Raw genomic sequence first — 17404 nt, forward strand, 5'->3', positions numbered from 1 at the left:
TCAGATTCACTGAGAAACAAAAATGCTCGCGACAAAAGACATTCGTCTCCGGTTAGTTTTTAGGTATCCCGTGCAAAAATTCAGTTAGGAAAGCCAAGATAAAAGCAAATAACAGATCAGTAAGCAAAAGCACCTAAAGGCTGACTTTCTACTAGAAGAGGTCAGATATCAATCTTGCTGAAGTGCCCATCAGTAAGTTGAGGACCGCTCCGGAGGAGCGGTGGCGGATGGACGAGATGGGATGTTCTGCACACAGTAACCGTGTGGAGAAGATTTCAACTCACGCTCCAAGGGTTTGGTGACTTGACGCCAGGGTGTCAATCTACCCACTGAGTGCCCATTTCTCAGGTCGCATCATTGGTCTTCGCAAGGGTCTCAATAGGTAGTTGTAGCTGCCTCCGTAATGTTAGGACATCCTAGCAATTCTAGGTGTCCTAAACAGAAACACTGCGGTTTGCTACTCCATTTTCTAGAGTGTTGTTCCCTCCAATATCTTCTTTATTTGATTTTATTCATAAACACTCGACAAAAACTTTTTTTGATAAATATAATGTTAGGACATCATAGCAATGCTAGGTATCTCAACTGGAACCACAAATGTGGTTCCAGTTGATATAAAAAATATAAAAAAAGGTTTTTATATTTATATCCTGGACCTGGAAGTCACGTAGGTAGCTGTAGCTGCCTCCATGATAATGTTAGGACATTCTAACAATTCTAGGTGTCTCAATTGGAACCACAAATGTGAGGTAGGTAGGCTTCTTTGGTGAATCTGGTTCGCATGTGTTATTTTCCTGTTTTTGGCAACCAAATGTTGCTCATCTTTGCACTTGGCTACACCGCGCTGATAAGGTCAATAGCCAGAAACACGTGTCTGCGGTTTGGCCCTCCATTTTCTAGAGTGCTATTCCGTCCAATCTCTTCCTTTTTGACTTCGATTTTCAAAAAACGTATGTTACTTTACTGGTTTGAATTATAATTCAACCAAACTCCAATTGAACAAGTCTACATGTGGAAATTTCCTTTTGAAGAAATATCTTTTAATAATTCCAGTGAGATGAAAACAAAACATGAAACTACTACATTTCATGAAATCCTTCAATGAAATGTGGAACATCGCCTTATGTTTGATATGGACTTAGAATTCCGAGATTTAATATCGAATGCACATACCGCAGGAAAAGCTATTAAAATCCTGCAGATTTGGAATCAAGCCAAGCGTGTTCATATTCTCCACAAAACCAACCCAAATATTGAATGTTTGGATTATTCAACTCCACGAGACTATAATTTGTTTGAAAGTAAACTTTATCTAACCTGAACCAGTTTCCAAATGATCTATAAACTTTGGCTCAATATTTGGCTCAATAATTTATCCAAAGTAATAACAATTCGCAAAAACAACATATCCATATCCTTCAGAACAGATATCCTTCTCACATACAACTGTTAGCCACGCTCCAAAAAAAATATATTGTGCTCAGTTGGAAATTGTTTATCCCGAATATACAAAAACAGTAAAATCATAATAATTTCTTTAAAACTATTTTTAACCTCTCTTTAATGATTTCACTTAATGCAAAAAACGAATTTACAGAGTTTTATGTCGATTATTCTCTTCAAACCCATAAAATGATGGGAAGTTTGAATGCTGGCAAACCAAATCGAGTTTTAGAGCGATGAATCGCTTCTCTTCAACAGCGATTAAATTGACAGTCATGAAATTAACATCTAGGTGTAATTATTCTTGAATCATACGAAACCCTCAAGGTCTAGTTATTAATCATTCTCACAATTTCAATCACTGCCACTGTCCTAATCAAATTGAAACAATAGAATCAAATATTCAAATACGATTGTAACTAAATGATAACATTTCGCATTAATGCTCCTAAAGAAATTCACAAGTTATTTTTAATATTATTATTATGACAGTGACACGACCCTAACTCTACTGGAGCAACTCAAATTAATATGTAAATCAAATGAAACAAACACCAGTACATAGAACAAATACAAACGACCGAAATGAAAAACTAATTGCCACACTTCACTGGTTCACAAACTAGAAATCTCAATATCCTAATCGAAACTTATTGGTATAATTAGACATGTTCAATTCGAAGTGAAACATTATTCTGAGAGTGGCATTTTCACTGAAATCGAAAATAATTCGCACCGTACACTGAATGCATCTAGCCACGGCAAGAAAGTCGGGTGACTCGGGTGCCGGCTTTACGGTCTCATGTCAAGGCACAATATATCTCAACAATGAAATTCTATTGTTGAGAAATTCGAGTTCATTTATGTACGTAGGTACTTTGTTCCTAGTTCGAACAGTGTATCTTCAATAATTGTACTTTCAAACAAATGTTTTTGTTGAAATTTCTAGTTATTCAGATGATAGAATTGGTTCATTTTGAGAATTGATATTTCGTTCAGCAGAGAATATTTCAGAAAATTGACTTTGTGAATACCACTCAACCTTAACATTTTCTGAAAAAATGACAATTTTTCAAACTCAAAATTTGTGAACTTTGTTATTTTCGAGCCAAACCAATCGAGCAACCAGCAATAGTGCTAACCACTTGTCCAACCTCATGTTATTGCCAAATAACAAAGTTTTAGTTGAAAATGGAAATTTATCGATAAAATTTTGAGGTCTTATGGTATTACTTTCAATTTAACTAGATCTGTCAACCGTCAAAAATGAACATAAATCGGTATACTCCTGACAAGCGCAGTCAACATTAACATTTTTCAGATGATGTCATATAAATCCAAACATTTTGATTTTGGAACTATTTGTTTTGAGTTTATATTATCGTTTTCTCTTTCTCAAAATCACCTCAAAATATATCCCAAGCTCAATCGATCAAAATGAATGCAATCCCATAATTTTCGAATCTGTAAATGAAATATGTCATTATGGATATCAAAATTTTACTTTCAACACAGTTTCGTGTGTAAAGGATCAACCTACGATCTCCATTAAAACGTTCAACTTGATATTATATTAAAATTATATAATGATTATACAATCGTTTGAATTTTATAAATTTCATCATCGCATTGAATATTTTCGATAAATAAGATCCTGTTTTGAAAAGCATCACTGCCGGGTCTGTCTGTCTGACTGAACGCGATAATTTCAAATACTAACGAACGGATATTCATTCGGTTTTCATCAATAGACGGAGTGATTGAACAAAAAGTTTTACGTGTATAATTTATTAAGGTTTTGTGTGCATATTGTTCTTCTTTGATAGGTCTACAGAGAAGTCCGCGCTGGCAAATGTCTATATTTAGCATACCGTGCCCATTTCATTGTTGAAAAATTATTCAAATATAATATCGTAATTAGAAAGCTATTTGGATGAATACGATATCAATTCTCATCAAACTGAATCAAGGTAGGTTATCTTTCACATTAAAAGTGAAATTTTTGTCCCAACAGACTAAACAAATTCAGAAAAGCAATATCATTATTCGAAAAACTTGGAAATGAATATCATTAAATATAAGAAAGCTGAATAATATCTAGTCATTTAGATGAAAAGAAATGGAGCTTTACTGTTGATTTTTTGAAAATACCAATCAATGGAATTAAAATGTTTCACAATCGATTGTGATTAAGCGTAATTTTTTTATCTTCGATTACTTTCAGTTACAGCAACAATTTTAACAATTGTTTTTCTGGGAAAGAAAAGTTTTGGCTCTTTACTTCTCCATCTCTATGAAAAAATAATGCGGGAATCTTCCAAATCAAGAAAGAGAGCAATTAATTTCAAAATAAATTTTTCACAATGAACTATTTTTTTCCCCAAAAAATCAATATCCCATGAAAATATACCCCTTTCAATTTGAACAAGATTCCTATGGCTGGGATCAAATCAAATAATCTAATGAGTGTCATTACGTACTTTGATTGATAACATGAGTAGATTTGAATCATTTGAGACATAAAGTCGTGATTTTATAAATGTTATCCAGATTGGTGCTGAAAAGGGGAATGAGGCAAACGTTTTATAGTGAAACATCGGTTATCCGCCATTGAGGATGACAGTGTATCATGTAAGTGGAATTTTACCTCTTTCATATACTATATTGTGTAGTAATCTTGTGAATGATATCTGATTCAATTCCATAATGGATACTTGGAGTATAAACTGAATAGAAGAAAATGTTTTTGTATAATTCAATGTTCATATAAAACTAGTTGTTTTGATAGGGATTTTTTTTCCAGTTTGTGCCCGAAAATTACTTCTTTGCATGATTTACACATCTTGGTAAAGCATTCATTTCGAAATGATTTGCTCTCTTCATTTCCCAGAAAACTTTTTATGATATATTCCCAAGTAGAAAGCCAACATCTTTCTTTCCCAAAAAATTAACCTCTCCTAAAATATACCCCTTTCAATTAAATTTCCAACACTTTTTCAATAAAAGAAGCCTAAAAGATAGTCATCGGACAGCAATCCATGATGGTTAAACTACTGAAGAAGCTAGCCACTCGCGCCAGCGAAACGTCAGGAAGAAATTCCAAAAATCCACGGCTTTCAAACTCGAAAAGCAATGACACTGACTTTTTCAATACCCAATTTTCCTGGTAGAAAACTGTGATTGCTCGTATCATCATCAGTAATCATGGGTCGAGAAATATCCATTTTGAAAATGATTTTATTACGACTATTCTTTGCTCTACTGACTTGCTTTTTAAAATCATCCGACATTATATGAGAGTACAGATTATTATCACAAGTTTGGTTGAACCAACAAACCTTTTATCGGGTTTAGGCCGGACGAATTTCAAGTTCATTTCTTTGTTGGCCGAGTTTTTATCATTATCACAATCGTTTCCACCATGGACCCGAGATACAGGAAGAGTCGCCATGTTGTCAGCAGACTCCACCTCAACAGTAGAAACTTTCACACTGGTGTCCACCATTTCCAAAGCCCCAACTCTATCAATTCACGAAATTAAGTGAAAATACACCCGTTTTGTTCTCACACAATGGAGGTTCAACTCTCACACACCGGAAGTCAACGACACGCGAATGAAGTTCCATTCTTTCGAAACGGAAAAACAATTGTTGAAAGACATATTTCACTTCTCGGAAGGTAGTCTATACCCGCTTTGTGTTACATTGAGCACCAATAATAAACCGGAGTATTGTTTATACGGGAAGTGGAACGGAGGATGCCTTGCAAACCGGACTGAATACTCCCGAAATGTCGAGTACGGAAGGGAAGCTGCGGAAAATCACATGATCTTCCCAGCAGCCACTCTATTGGCTGGAACGTTGGCTACCCGGGATTTTGACCCAGTAAATCTTACGACCTCACCCAAAATGCAATAATCCCACGATATCATTATTAATTGTAATATTTTCATTGACACCGACTAATTATGAAAAACAAACATTTTCATTCATCCTTTTCCAACACTTTTTATGTCAGCGCTGGAGCAAAACAGAAAAATAATCATTTCCGTTGCATTCCAGAGAAAAACCCCTTGTTTACTCGTCAGTAGCAAAATTCAGTTGTGCTGGACATCAACAATTTAGCAAGTCCTAATCGGAACAAGGGGAAATCATATCAACGTGAGAGCGAGGGTATTGATCGCCCTAAGCATCCCCCTACCCTTATGATGGGGTGCAATAGCCGTGTGGAGGTTTTGGAGAAATAGCTTATTACGACAACCGGCTCTTTCGTGTTAACTTTCGATTCACTAAGCCGATGAGTTTTCACAAGATTGGCACGTTTGAGTGTTCACTGGAAATGTGTGATTTTTTATCTCCTGTACGCAGATAAATTGGAGTTTTGGGATGCTGCGAATATCAAAATCGTTCGATATCACGTTCCAAACAATAACGCTTTCTTATCCATGTCGTACAAAACAGAAATCTAAAAGTGAATCGATTTAAAATATATTTCTTGAACACAGTCATCATTCACAGATTTAACTTGGATGACAACACCTGTCGCCTATATTTTTCGCTTTAGCAAATAAATTGAATGATGGAAAATGACTAAATCATTTCTATCTGAAAACAGGCAATGACAGTAAGATCGGAATATTTGGCAAGTCAGATTACTTTCAACTAAAAACTGTTCCTAAAATAAATGGCCGGGAAACACATTGCTTGAGATGGTTTCAGAAGGGAAGAACATTCCCAAAAGTGTTAATTTGATCACACCAGCATTGCGTAAGATTGTTCAGGTCACTAACTCTGTGATACCTTAAAGATAGGACCTGTCAAAAAGCCTGAAACTGTCCCGATGTTACAATCAATTTTAAGTGTGGTTGAATCTTAGAAAAAATCAATGATCTGAGGTTGCGAAGAGAGATTTTTGTATCCTTTCTTCGAAAGCTTCTGATAATTCCTCTTACATATTCTCTGTTTCACTATCACTGTCGTCATTTAAATCAATAATGAAATTATGTTCACCATTGATATGGAAGTGTCCAATCTACATATATGTAGTCTTTTTCAACTAAAATTACTTTTTTAATTATTTTCTGCCCGTCTTCTTCGGTAATATTAAATACTTCTTCTTTTATTAGCTCTATTACCTTCTTATCAAATTATAGTAAATTATTTACACGCCTGATGATTTCCCCAAATCAACTCGATGGGATTGAAAACACAAAAATAAAAGGGAAGTCTCAGTATGGAGTGTCCATACTTTTTAGTACTAATCTCAAGGGCATACACTTTTTCAAATGTTTTTGCCTGTAAAATTTCAAGTAGTTGATGTTTGGTATAGTAATCTTCAAAATACAAATTGTTATCCATTAAAAAACATTGTATTTCATCTTTCCTCGAATTTTTATTCGCAACTTTTGATAAGCTGTCGCGAATGAGGAAGCGTTGTCAAGAACTATTTCTCAAAAATATTAGCTTCTATGTTCTTATGATAGTCAATAGTGCAGTCCTCAAGTTTTTTCCCACATAATTTCAAAGAATTCGGAACCCATCCTTTACTTCCTTCGCGATGCACAATGATTAGTCAAGATCCTTTGTTTGCAGGCATGTTAGGTGGACATATTCTTGAACGATCAGTCCATCCTTTCGTAACTATGTCGTGAGTGTCATACCAAGTTTCGTCTAAATAGAAAATTTTCCATTGTGTTCTTGTCTATATTTAGTTATTTGTTCTAAGTATTTGTTACACAATTCCACTATTCTACTGCTTTCCATAACTGCTTGATGTTTGTTTATTATTTCAAATCTAAATCCTAGTTGCTTTATCCAATTCCGAAGAGTTTTGTCACAGCAGCTCACGTTATGGCCGAAAGTATTAAATTTCTTCCTTATGATTTCAGTTGTAGGAATCTAATTGCTTTTGTAACAGTCGTATATTGTTTTTTTCAATGATTTTATTAGTTGGTAATCCCGCATCAAATCGCGTTTTGCGTTCATAAGGTTTGTTTTTGACTATTTTACGTACAGTTGAGAAAGGAATTTCGGTAAAATCTGATGTTGCTTGTAATAGTTTGTTTCCCTCGAAACCAAACTTGAGATGGAGATTCTTATATACGTTGAAACACACTCTCTGTGTTTCAATATTTAAATGCATCCGAAACTTATTCACTGGTATCTCTTTTTCGCATTGTTCACCATCGGTATTGGAATCACTACACAGTGATTTATCACAGTTGTTATCACAGTCGTTATTACTATTAATACTTGTTCAAGGACGCCACATTTCAAACAGATAACAACAATTTCAAGTAATTATAACTGCACCAATATCGAATTTCAACACTCCAATCGCGATCAGTTCCTGAACTGAACATTGACAACAAGACGGCTTGCATTCTATTCGTCACCGTAACATGACTCCAAGTTTAATTTTATGACTCGTCAGCCAATCATAAAACTCGGTTAGTAAAAATTATCCAATACAAACCGCCAATTCTTCAGTCCACGTGGACTAGTTGGCAGCGACTTTATTTCTATGTATTGGTTCTTAGACCTTTGAGAGCGCCGATACTTCAAGTATGCACAATACCGGTTACTTCGACTATAACACACACATTAACATAGAAATGAATCACTTTTATTTCAACCACTGTTTCGGAAGACAGCACAAGAGCAATGGAAAACTCACTATATCCCTTTGTAGACCAGTTGAATATTTTTATATAGACTTGGATCCGACATATAGCAGATTTATTTGCAATTTCTGATACGAAGAAAAGTAGCAAAAGTAACAACAGTTTAGTAAAGTACTGGGAAAATATACCTGAGAACACATACGGCTAACCTTAGTTCAACAAAAATTGCGGGCAAGCTGTCGCCTCCAAAAATCTCTCCTACCAGCAGTGTCGCAAAAATTCCAGTGCCAAAAACTAAACTAGGTTTGTTAATGCTCGCAACAGCTGCAAACTCAAGATAAATGAAAGCACATAATTTCACAGTTAGAGAATTAGGGATAAACTGTTTGCCAATCCCAACGGGTCTAGATACTTCTGGTCGGTAGCTAAAGCTGTCAATCAGAACATTACAAAATCCACAATTACACCACTAACATAAGCGGATGCGATGGTTCAATTGCAACAACAGCCATAGAAAAAGCAAATCTACTATCTAAACAGTTTGCCTCACTCCACAGTCGACTTTTTGGGGAAGGCACCACCCACTATTTCCACACTAGAATCCACAATGCCGGAAATTTCTTTTCGACAACGTCTAGTCAGGCCAATTATGAATCAACTCAATATCAACAAGGCGTCTGGTCCTGATGAAGTGCCCGTCATCGTACCTAAAAAATACGCAAATGAACTCGCACCAGTATTTTGCAGACTTTTCAACCTGTCTTACAAGAAAGAGGTTTTTCCTTCTGTCTGGAAGGTTGCTTGTGTTCAGCCTATTCCCAAAAAGGGAAGAAATCTTCCAAATAACTATAGACCAGTCGCTTCGTTATCAGTGATATCAAAAATCATGAAGAAAGCTGTTAACCACCATATCCTCTAATATTTGAAAGGCTTCAACATCAATAGAGCTTTCGAAAACAACAATCAACAGACGACCTTCTATCTTATGTCACCCATATTTGGAATAACGCAATCGAGAAACATGGAGAGTTGATGAAGTTTGATATTTCTAAGGCCTTTGACCGTGTGTGGCATGAGGGTTTGCTGGGCAAACTTCGGAGCTATGTCTTGTCGAATAATTTCTGTGTATGGGTCTTCAGCTTCCCGAAGGAAGGTTTCCTGAAATACTTTCACCATGAACGCTATATTGTCTTCAACCCTCTTTCTATTGTATATCAACAACTAATTGGGAAAAACCAAGAATCCTATATATTGCTATGCTGACGACAGCACACTTGTTTCGTAATTCCATTTGGATTCCAGGACATCAGCGGCGGATACACATCTTCACCGTCAGCAGGAGGTTGCATGTCTTAATGAGGATCTAGAAGTAATTTCGCATTGGGGTGGAAGTATCCATGTTCAAAAACCCAGGCATCGGTTTACTCCAAAAAGATAAATGTCTCCGAACCAGATATAATAATGTCAGCTCAGACAATTCCACTTTCTGCTTCGAGAAATTTGTTAAGGGTTAAAATAGACACCAATCTGTCTTGTCTCAATCATGTTGCTGGAATTGCAAAGGCTGCTTCTCAAAAGCTTGGAACACTGTTCTGAACCAGAAAACTATACACACCTAAGCAACTTCTGATGCTGTATAAAGCTCAGATCTGACCTTTTTTGGAGTATTGCTCTCATGTATGGAGCTCCGTCCCATGAATCTTACCTTTCAGGAAGGAATCAAATGGTAAGAACAACAGGACTTTCAGAAAAAAAATGAAATTTTGTGTGGTGTTCCACAAGAATCAGTTTTGGGAACCATCTTATTCTTATTCTATGTCAATGACATTGCAAATCTGAGCATTTCTGGAAATTTCACTCTTTTCGCTGATGACACGACGATATTGTGGAACAACAAAAACTCAAATGATTTACACAATTCAATATCTACTGATATGAAAAAAATCAAGAAGTGGTGTGATGCTAATTTGCTATCCTTCAATATCACTAAAACAAACATTTTATCATTTAGATGTGCTCTTGATGACCTGTCATTCGGTGATAACTTAGTGATCAGGAACGAGACTCAATTTAAATTTCTAGGTATTCACATTGACAACAAGCTCAAATTTATTGAGCATATTAAACATCTTAAAAGTAATTTTTTTTCTGGATGTTATGCAGTGAATGGTGTATTACGCCCTCGTTGAATCCCACCTACGGTAAGTAATACCGTTTTGGGGAATATGCAATTCATCAGCACTTTTGTCTGTAGTAGTATTGCAGAAACGGGCTATCAGGTATATGTGTAAAATTAAACCTAGTGATTCATGCAGACACAAATTCGCTGAACAAAAGATTTTAACAGTGATTGCTTTGTTCATTTTGAGAACGGTTTGCCTCATTTACAAAAATATGTCCCTATTTGAGGCTTCATGCCATTCTTATAGCACCCGTTCTACCAACAAAATGTTTAGAATAAGAGTAAAAACATTTCTGTCTGATAGACCCTATTATAATTTGCAAGAGTTCTATAATGATAAATTTACGTGACAAAATGTGCATATTTGAATTCAGGTTATATAAGATTTTTGTTTATATTCTTGTTTGGATATAAATGTTTGTTTGCCTGGTTCAATGGATGTGTTTATTTATGTTATATTATATATAAGTATATATTATATATATATATATATATATATATATATATATATATATATATATATATATATATATATATGTTTATAAGTCCTTTATATAAATGTTGATAATAGTTTTAAACAAGTCTGTACCCAACCATGTTGAGACAAAATTTCGACATTGAACTATAGTGTATGTTTTAACTTTACTTTTTTGTAGGTGTTTTTATATTCATTTTATATTTCTATACTTACATTTGTATGTACCTTTCACAAGCTTTGTCCACAAGATTTATTCTTAATGACAAAGTATATTATTATCATTATTATTATTAAGCATGCCATGAAGCTGCTAGATTCCATCCAGAAAAGAGCCATCCGCCTGATTGGAGATGCAAACATCACTTGCAACCTTGATAGTCTGGAACATCGAAGAAAGGTTGGAGATTTATCTCACTTCTATAGATAATTTCACAGGAAATGTTCAAGTGACTTAGCGCATTTGATTCCACCAAGAGCGGTATATATCAGAAATACGCAACGGAATTTGGTTGCTCATCGTTTTGAGGTTCAACTCAGTACACCTCGAACTCCACTGTTCAAGAACTATTTCATTTGGAGAACTGCGTTTATGTGGAATGAACTTCCTGAGAACGTTTTTCCAAATGGATTTAATCTTCAGTGATTCAAATCCAATGCGAATCGCTACTTTCGTACAGGCACCGCTCTTAAAACGCCTTGAGAATTTTCCTGTAGTGCTCGTGTTTTTTCCTTAAAAAAAATAAAGAATTCCTTTTTACAGGAGCCATAAATTTGAAGAACTGCTGCAAAAAGCATGGATCGGCTCAAAATGATTACAGGACTCCTTGCAATAAGAGGATTTTTTTCAAAATATAATTCTGAAAGTTCGTGGAAACTGGTACAGAAACACTAACAAATATGAAAATGATTAGTAGTGGAATTTGGAGTCTCTGGCGTGAATTGAGACTATTGAAAATGCTTTTTCTTCATCAGAACATTTCCTGGCGGAACATTTTGTTAGCGAAACACGCGTCCAGTGCAGAATTTTTGTTGTGAGTAAAAAGTGTTTTCAATATACTAAGTGGGCTTCGAAAATCTCCCAAGGCACACTGTATAAAAAAATCAATATTTATCTCTCTAACAGCAAATTCTCAAATTGTAAACAGCTATATTTGTTGATAATTTGGTGGAATGTAACACTTTTAAACATTGAATCAAAACCATTCATGAGCAAGGCTGTAACCAGGTGTTCATTTCGAGGGAATTGGTTATGAATACGAAGTTTTTGAAAACGAAATGCTACGAAATGTTTATCACTGTATTTGAGGACACTTGAGAAATATTTCTCCGTGGAAGAGGTTGATGATACATCACTTATTCATTGAATGAAATTTGGAAAAAACCAATGACATATATTCTCTATGATTTATCAGGCACATTTAAGAAATTGTATTTAATAAAAAAGTTCAATTTTCTACGAACTGCTCAATCACTCCTTCCACCAGAAACACCGTTATCTCTATGCCATTAAAGCCAAACCATGCAGCCTGTTTTCCTCAGCGGAATTTTTCAAATGAATTTTAATTCTTCAAGAGTCGAAAAAAATGACTATCGTATTTGTAGTGAAAGTATAGACAATATTTTAACGGGGAATGCAAGTACAAGCATTACACTCACAAAGCACCTCTATTGCACAGCTTGGTCTATTACTTTTCTCTTCATTTCTGCATTCGATTCTACAAGGAAACTGAAGAAAAACTCAAACCACCAGCCACAACAAAAGGGAGGGTTAATTAAAACGTTGGTTGAGAGAGGAACTCAATCACCTAACAATGCCTTTATAGAGAATATGGGTCCGCCAAGGGGAATTTGAGTGAGACATACGACCCAGGAGAGAGATCGTCAAAGTAACCCCAGCTAGGGAAAATTGTTACAGACCGGATTAGAAGAATCTCAGAGAAAAACAAAACTATCAAAGTCTAATAGAATGAAGCATTGAAAGGAACCAGGTTTTATACAGTGGAAGCTGAAAAAAAAAAATAAAGAAGATTATGAACATAGGTACCTTCTGAAAATGACTTAGAGAAAATCACTTATAGAAACACCAAAAATACTGCTATTTTTCAATCGCACCTCGTATTAGAGACGATTCACGATTCTTGAGCATTTCAGTTACTTTCGTGTGCTGAATACTGACGACTTTCCATGACCTTTGAGGATTAAAATTGTTAGGGAGGGTCTTTTACCCTTCATCCATTTGTATTTCATCCGAACGGATGAAAAATCTCAAATAACTTGGTAATAATAATCATCTTTTCAGTTCTCTTGTTCATATTGAAGACAGCTTTCGATTTTCATGAACTACTTTGACAAGTTACGTGATACCAAATTAATATTTTGAGGTTGTTTCAAATTATGTACAAACAACATTCTATTTCAATTGTTTCATTTGAAACAAAATTGGGAAAACGACGCTTTTGAAATTATAGTCGCATATCTACAGCATCATTGAAGTTGACGTTGAAGTGGATATTCTCGTTTCGAAAAGGCATTAGTAATGGAAATCCTGTTTTCTAGAAATGTTACGTAGTATTTTACTTCGACTAAGAAAAGTCAATGGTGAACAACATTTTTGTTTAGCGAACAAAAAGCTTTCACAGTTATATTTTTCAAAATTCTTTCAGTTCTTTCAATTTGAATTTCAATTTCCGTCTCCAATTGTACTCAAACCTCAGAGTTTTGTGTCCATTATAATGCCAATATAAATAAGTCAATAATCTCTCTTATTAACTTTGTTTTTTTTTTGTTCAAGTTATTCATTCTGAATATTACTGGAGTTTTTTCCCAACACCAAATCGTTATTTTTACACCTCGACACGTGTTTCGATCACAAAGTGATCATCTTCAAGAAGTTTTATCTTCCTCTTGTATATTCAGTGTTTCTGATAATACAAACGCAATTCATTTTCCAATACAATTTTTGTAATATGCTACTACATGATGACTACATGAACGTAGTCAAATAAAGTATGTTTATGTCTATGTCTGATTTCACTAAAGGTAAATTTAATACAGATCCAAACAAATTTGGATAAGGGTCAAAATCACCTGAAAATCAACTTTGAATGTCATTGTATGGTATATCGGTGAATTCAGCGTGAAAAGTTATTTCGAAAAGCATCATGAAATATGCAGGTCCGTATTGAAAAATATTAGTAGAGGGTGGCCCAGAGAGAAGGAAGCGTTGGAATCGAAATCTGATTATGTCAAATCGAATAAAAAAATGCCTGTTACATTTTTTGATAATTTTTCAAATGACGTTAGAAAAAAAGAAAAATCCAAATGATACAATTTACTTTTCTTATGATATCGGCCCTGATATTCTCGATTTGTTTAAACCACTTGGGAGTGTTCCTAAGAATGCAACTTTTTCTAACTCTTATAGTTTAAAAGTTACCAATACAATCCCATTGAAAAAGTGACCACCTTGTATATTGACCGAATTTCGAAAACAACTCCTCTTCAGAGAATAATGGTGTCAGTGGAGGAATCTCAAAATTGTCAATTTTAATTCTTATATCAAATCGACAGTATCTTGGAAATCAATCAGTAAGGTTTCATTATCTAAAACCATTGTTTAGAGAGTGGAAAAGCAACTACGAATAATTCATTATTGCTCTCAAAATTCACAAAGGAATTGCTACCATGCTAAGAGGCGTATATAAATAACTCAAATGTATTTCAAATATGGCCCCCTCAAAAATAAAATCACATTTTAGCGTTTTTTTTAAACCGTGCTCTGTTGGAATGGACTACTATATCTTCGATATTTCCAAAATGAACTTGCAAATCCATTTTCAGCTCCAGTTTTTTTCCTGAATTAGTACACTTACTTGGCATTTTTTGGGAATACTTTCTGACGAGTGTATTGAGAATCATCTTCGGGATCCTTAGTTATCAGCGGCGTCCTATCTACTACTTCGCGATGTGCTGGCGATGTGTGTGATCCGTATCCATCAGGATTCAACTGAAACAAAAATATTGTACAGTATGTTAGCATGATACTTAAATAAATTCGGTTTCAATATGTTAATCAGGTTCAGCTTTTGTCAAATATTGATAAATTCATGAGGAGTCATGCACGAGTCTTAAGTCATATGTTGCAAGCTTCGAATTCAGAAAATTCATGTTTCCCAATCGATATTACTAAAAATTTTCAACTCATGGACATATTTATTGTATTTTAGGATATACAGGGTCTTTCACGACGAGCGTTCGTTAGGAATATATTGAGAACGATTCAAAATAAAAACTTGAAATTTTGTGGTAATGGGTTTTACAAAATGGCCTCCTCAACTAAAATATTTTCAACTTCCGGTCTCTTTCCGTTATACCGGAAGTTGAGGGCAACTTCCTTATTTCAAATGGAATACCCTGTATTTTATTACGTTTTTGAATTTCCCAGCTCATTTCAGTCCCACTTTGTATGATAATGCCTAAACCTAAGTTTCTTAGTTTTTGAGATATTTATTCTTTTCTGAAAAATTTGACAGTTACAGCATCACCCGGAAAAATAATAACTCATAGACAGTAACAGTTGAGAATGTGAAATTTCACAGAATAACACCTTAAGCATCAAGTCATGACGAGGTCTATCGAATTTTCGAAACTAATTTACAGAGAAAACTGATGAAACACGATTTTTTCAAAAAGAAACCATACACTATTCTAATATTTTTGGATACTACAAAAAAAAGATATCAAATTCATGGAGAATGTCCTATACCTGAAACACAGCCCTGGCAAGATATATCCGATTTTGGGTTATTCAACAGTGTTTTCCAAGTTGACAACTAACATAAAAATCTTGTTAATTTCCTACACACACAAGAGTGAAGCTATTTTAGGTTTCAACCTAAAATAGCTTCACTCTTGTGAAGCTATTATAGCTTCCTGATAATAGCTTCACTATTGTGAAGCTATTATCAGGAAAAGATTCTCGTTGGAAAAATAGATAAATTTCAATTTTCCATATTTTGAGAACTAACAATGAAATAAAAAATAAAAAACATATGTAAAACTCTGACTCATTTAATAGTTCACTTTCATTTCAGGTCACAATAATTTGTTTGTTTTATAAATCAGCATTTTTTCACCTTTTAAATTTTTGTACTCCTGCTCATTGCTCATTATTTTTGTACAATTTTTTATGTTTCAACTAACTAACGAATATTTTGGTTCGGTAATTTTAGTATTTTGAACAATTTTAATATTCCATTCATTTTTATTTTCTTTCTTTTATATATTTTAAATCTGTCGACAATTTTTTCAGATAACGAGAATTCGAACTTGTAACATTCAATAAACAATTCGTTACCAACAAATTGTCATACTTTATTTATTTTTGGAAAATAAATTTTTTCAATTCATTTCATTTTTTTCTTTCGTACTAGTTATTTCCATTCCTCTTTTTCACTATTTATAAATGAATTTTTTTTTTAAATCCCTCGAAATACGAAGAAGCAGTAAAAAAATTGTAATGAATTCACTGACCCATTATTTCATGGGAATTAAAAGCACTATCCATGATGATAAATATAAAATTTTCACAATAAATGTTATTTGAGATGGTTTTGCTAGTCTAACTGATGAATCTGCCGTATATCAAAACGGGTCTCAAATCAAATTCAATGCATATATCATCACGAATAAAAAATTGTTCAACAATATTTTTTACTTTCTGGAAACGTGTTTCAATTGAATCATTTTTTCAATAAACAATATTTTTCTATTAATCCTCATTAACAAATAATCACAGAAATGACTACGTATGATACGAAATTTATTACCTTTACTACGGTTGGGACGAGTTGATGTTTGGCGAAAGTTTTTTGGTCCATTTCAAAAGGCGGAGGAGTTGGAATCTTACTAGTCGGGATCACCTCCATCGGAATCTGTTCTCCTAGAAGTCGTTCCTTCATTTCGTGGATGTAGGGACACCGTTGCATATTGGATATTTTATACTGAAAAAGAAAGATGAAAACCAATCATATCTTCGAATTATTCAATAAATTGTACCTGAGAATTTCTAAACCTTGGTTGAATGATACAATTGTCGAATAGACCTCTATTGAGAAAGTAATCGATTGCAGAGGACGATAATTTTCTTGAATTTTGTAACTGAGAAACGTTGAAAGCTAAAGTCATAAATGGGAAGTAAGAATTATTATTTCTGATGTCACATCCATAATCAATACACGTTATTTTTTGAGATAACCTCGACGGAAAATTTGCCGAAAATTATATTAGGTTTGTTAATAATCATAACAAATGCAAACCAAGTTCAACGGTTCTATTTATTTCTGATCAATGGCTAAAGCCATTAGTTCAAATTGCACCAAGTCTAGGAGTCAAGAGGTGGAATTAATAACAACAATAATAAAAGGTTCTTATTTACTCGGCTTTTCTTTCACTCAACCAAGAACAAATAGATGCCAAAAGCGTTTGACAATAATCTTATCAAATACTAAATAACATATAGCATATAGATGATAGCATTTTGGACTTGGTTTTCTGGTGAGAAAATATGCGTCGATATAATTTTAAAGAATGTTTCAGAGTTGTGAGATTATTTGAAAGAAGTTTTTGGTCAGGTAAGAGGTTTCTGGGTACAAGTTCATTCATGAGGTATTCGGGAGTT

At 34.2% G+C, this 17404-nt stretch overlaps 1 protein-coding gene across 7 annotated transcripts in view; it reads right to left on the reverse strand.

Annotated features, from left to right (window-relative positions):
- Positions 1 to 17404, reverse strand: part of LOC111514035 (uncharacterized) — a 91141-nt gene that overhangs the window by 49472 nt on the left and 24265 nt on the right. For 6 of the 7 annotated variants that reach the window (XM_074182312.1, XM_074182313.1, XM_074182311.1 and 3 more), the window contains exons 2-3: positions 16554 to 16727; positions 14598 to 14731 (exon numbers count right to left, since the gene is read on the reverse strand). In XM_074182312.1, the coding sequence (XP_074038413.1) occupies positions 14598 to 14731; positions 16554 to 16727 (308 nt within the window). Of the gene's footprint in view, positions 1 to 4781; positions 5213 to 14597; positions 14732 to 16553; positions 16728 to 17404 lie in introns of those variants that run through there. The other variant, XM_074182317.1, reaches the window with a different exon arrangement.

Source organism: Leptinotarsa decemlineata, unplaced genomic scaffold (assembly GCF_025532065.1).
Source record: "Leptinotarsa decemlineata unplaced genomic scaffold, Ldec_3_MD MMD2_tig00026328_RagTag_RagTag, whole genome shotgun sequence".
NCBI lineage: Eukaryota > Metazoa > Arthropoda > Insecta > Coleoptera > Chrysomelidae > Leptinotarsa > Leptinotarsa decemlineata.